At 50.0% G+C, this 4,210-nt stretch overlaps 1 protein-coding gene across 1 annotated transcript in view; it reads left to right on the top strand.

Annotated features, from left to right (window-relative positions):
- The first annotated feature begins 4,028 nt into the window (after positions 1–4,028).
- The window catches only part of LOC121544234 (glia maturation factor beta-like), a 3,624-nt gene continuing 3,442 nt past the window's right edge, over positions 4,029–4,210 (top strand). The window contains exon 1 of the mRNA XM_045209037.1: positions 4,029–4,049. Coding sequence (XP_045064972.1) covers positions 4,029–4,049 — 21 coding nt within the window. The remainder of the gene's footprint in view (positions 4,050–4,210) is intronic.

The raw sequence follows: 4,210 nt of genomic DNA, 5'->3' as shown, positions 1-4,210 counted from the left end.
GGAAATTGTCATAATTGTCGTGTAAGTCTATGGAAGGGCTTGAGAATCACGAGCCTCCTAGGTTTTGTATTGAAGTCAATATACCCAGAGGAGGACGGAAACTAGCTGTCCTCTGGCTACAACATGGTGCTACCATACAGAATGCTGTTGAGGCTACTGTAGACTTTCATAGCAAAACAGTGTGTTTTAATCAATTATTTGGTGACTCGTGAATATATTTAGTATAGTTAGTATAGTTTTAAAAACATTTTTTAAATGTTTCACTATTAAAAAATTAATGAAATTCACTGAGGAGGATGGTCCTCCCCTTCCTCCTCTGAGGAGCCTCCACTGGCTGAAGCTCTCTCTCTCTCTCTCTGGCTAAGCAGCAGTGGGCTGAAGCTGAAGCTCTCTCTCTCTCTGGCTAAGCAGCAGTGGGCTGAAGCTCTCTCTCTCTCTCTCTCTCTCTCTGGCTAAGCAGCAGTGGGCTGAAGCTCTCTCTCTCTCTCTCTGGCTAAGCAGCAGTGGGCTGAAGCTCTCTCTCTCTCTCTCTCTCTCTCTCTCTCTCTGGGTAAGCAGCAGTGGGCTGAAGCTCTCTCTCGCTCTCTCTCTGGCTAAGCAGCAGTGGGCTGAAGCTCTCTCTCTCTCTGGCTAAGCAGCAGTGGGCTGAAGCTCTCTCTCTCTCTGGCTAAGCAGCAGTGGGCTGAAGCTCTCTCTCTCTCTCTGGCTAAGCAGCAGTGGGCTGAAGCTCTCTCTCTCTCTCTGGCTAAGCAGCAGTGGGCTGAAGCTCTCTCTCTCTCTCTGGCTAAGCAGCAGTGGGCTGAAGCTCTCTCTCTCTCTCTCTGGCTAAGCAGCAGTGGGCTGAAGCTCTCTCTCTCTTGCTGGGTAGGCAGCAGTGGGCTGCATAGACAGAGAGAGAGAGAGAGAGAGAGAGAGAGAGTAATGGCCTCTATTCATTATTAGGCCAGTTGATTTTCATTTACTCTTGGCTCCAACTATTAAAGGGAGCAGCTGCAGAGGTGATGAAGAGACCGGGACAGCCAGAGGTCACCCACTGCTTTAAGTGATAAATTAAATACTATCATCAACGCCCTGAACTCACCCCTCCTTCCCTCCCTCTGTCTCGTGCTCTCTCTCTTTCTCTCTCTCTCTTTCTCTCTCTCTCTTTCTCTCTCTCTCTTTCTCACTTATAGGCAGTTTTCTTATGATACATTATTAGTAAACTAATACTAAAAAAGAATCCCACGTCAACTGAGAAGACATGAATCAAAAGCCCTGACTGGAAATGAATGAATGAACATTTCTGAAAATATATTTTAAAAGCCATAACAGCCATATACACGAAATACCAGTATTAGAAATAGTATTTTATAGGACCTTCCAGTCAAACTCACACATGGGACAGACAGCGGACAGTCAAATTGGCCCGTCACGACCGATTGACACACCCACCAGAACAGAACTAAACACATATTGGTATTATAGAGCAACCGAATGTATTAGTGGACTATTCATCTGTGTTGAGAACGCCCCCCCACCCACCACCACCACCACCTCTATCGGTCTTCCAGAGACTGACAAACACAATTAAAGCTCAGTGCTAATAGAGTGGAAGGTTGTAGAGAGTGACCTCAGTATCCAGGGGCTATTTAAATGCTGGATGTCTCATTGAATTAGTATCAGGGTGTGTTCCAAATGGCACCCTAGTTCCTACATAGTGCACTACTTTTGACCAGAGCCCCAGTGTGCACTATGAAGGGGAATAGTGTACCATTTGGGACGCGGACTCCCAGTGTGAAAGACAAAGCTCTGCCTAATGCTAATGAGCCTAGACATGCAATACCGCTGATTGCTCTGATATAATGACAATAATATTGCAGCGGCGGCTAATAACAAGGAAAGGGAGATAAATAACAGGGAGGGATACCTTAACAGCCGCACACTAAAACGGCTCCTTTTAAATATGCTAAGGCCGGCGCTTTCTGTTAACTCGTGGGCCTGATCATCTGAATATTGATGTCCTGGATGGATAGTGCTATAGGTGGTGAATGCGCTCTCCCCTCCTCTCCTCTCCCCTCTTCTCTCCTCTCCCCTCCCCTCTCCTCTCCCCTCCTCTCTCCCCTCTCCTCTCTCCCTCCCCTCCCCTCTCATCTCCCCTCCCCTCTCCTCTCCCCTCATCTCCCCTCCCCTTTCCTCACTTCTCCCCTCCCCTCCCCTCTTCTCTCCCCTTCTCTCCTCTCCCCTTCTCTCCTCTCCCCTCCCCTCTCCCCTCTCCCCTCTCCTCACTTCTCCCCTCCCTCCCCTCCCCTCTTCCCCCTCCCCTCCCTCCCTCCCTCTCTCCCCTCCCCTCCCCTCTCCTCTCCTCTCCTCTCCTCTCCTCTCCCTCTCCTCTCCTCTCCTCTCCTCTCCTCTCCCCCTCCTCACTTCTCCTCTCCCCTTCTCTTCTCTCTCCACCTTCTCCCTCTCCTCTCCCTCTCCCTCTCCCTCTCCTCTCCCTCTCCCTCTCCCCCTCTCCTCCTTCTCCTCTCCCTCTCCCCTCTCCCCTCTCCTCACTTCTCCTCTCCCATTCTCTTCTCTCCCCCCTTCCCCTCTCCTCTCCCTCACTTCTCCTCTCCTCTCTCCTCTCTCCTCTCTCACTTCTCCTCTCCCCTCTCTCCCTCTCCCTCTCCTCACTTCTCCTCTCCCCTCTACCCTCTACCCTCTACCCTCTCCTCACTTCTCCCCTCCTCTCCCTCTCCCTCCTCTCCTCTCCCTCTCCTCTCCTCTCCTCTCCTCTCCTCTCCTCTCCTCTCCTCTCCTCTCCTCTCCTCTCCTCTCCTCTCCTCTCCTCTCCTCTCCTCTCCCACTCCCACTCCCGTCTCAGAGGCAGCATTTTAATATACATTATTTACTTTTACAAAAAGGAATAGGGCTAGCTAGAAAATAAACATGTTTCTCTACAAAATCTCTGAAGTAAATGAGATCTGACTGTAACTGCACTTTACATTACAAAATGTTTTTCTAATTAGTGAAACAATCCCTTCCCCTTCCCAACACACACAATGTTGTCCGACACAAATCATATCAAATGTTATATGTCGCGTACGCAGTTTAGCAGGTTGTTATTGTGGGTGCAGCGAAATGCTTATGTTCCGAGTTCCTATCAATCAATTCAGTAAATGTCAACAAGCACACCATAATCCACAATTGTAAAATAATACAACATGTAGTACAGCAGTAGATATAGAAATAGTATGGTGTAGACACGGGATGCTGTAGATGTCCTGGAGAGCAGGCAGTGTGCCCCCGGCGATGTGTTGAGCTGACCGCACCACCTTCTGGAGAGCCCTGCGGTTGCGGACGGTGCAATTTCCGTACCAGGCGGTGATACAGCCCGACAGGATGATCTCAATGGTGCATATGTAGAAGATTGTGAGGTGTCTTAGGGGCCAAGCTGAATTTCTTCAGCCCCCTGAGGTTAAAGAGGCGCTATTGCGCCTTCTTCACCACACTGTCGGTGTGAAGGGACCATTTCATGACCTCAGCGATGTGCACGCCGAGGAACTTTAAGCTTTTGACCCTCTCCACTGCGGCCCCGTCGATGTGGATGGGGGAGTGATCTCTCTGCTGTCTCCTGTAGTCCACAATCAGCTCCTTCGTTTTTTTTAACGTTAAGGGAGACATTATTTTCATGGCACCACTCCTCCAATGCATTCACCTCCTCCTGGTAGGCTGTCTAGTCATTGTTGGGTAATCAGGCCTACCACTGTTGTGTCATCAGCAAACTTGATGATTGAGTTGGAGACGTGCGTGGCTACTCAGTCATGGGTGAACTGGGAGTACAAGAGGGGGCTGAGCACGCACCCCTGTGGGGCCCCCGTGTTGAGAATCAGCGTGGGGGAGGTGTTGTTGCCTACCTTCACCACCTGGGGGCGGCGGATCAGGAAGTCCAGGACCCAGTTGCACAGGGCGGGGTTCAGACCCAGGGTCCTGAGCTTAGTGATGAGCTTGGAGGGCATCTTGGTGTTGAAGGCCGAGCTGTACATAATGCTTTCTTGGGTACAGGAACGATGGTGGACATCTTGAAGCAAGTAATAAAGTGCTGACAATAGAGCATGAGAAGGTACCGCAATGATAATACATCTCCTACAGCAGTTTGTCTGTCCAGGACTACCATCTCTTCTCCTACAGCAGTTTGTCTGTCCAGGACTACCATCTCATCTCCTACAGCAGTTTGTCTGTCCAGGACTAC

The sequence above is a fragment of the Coregonus clupeaformis genome, chromosome 29 (assembly GCF_020615455.1).
Source record: "Coregonus clupeaformis isolate EN_2021a chromosome 29, ASM2061545v1, whole genome shotgun sequence".
Taxonomy (NCBI): Eukaryota; Metazoa; Chordata; class Actinopteri; order Salmoniformes; family Salmonidae; genus Coregonus; species Coregonus clupeaformis.
This window is presented reverse-complemented; position numbering and strand designations above follow the sequence as displayed.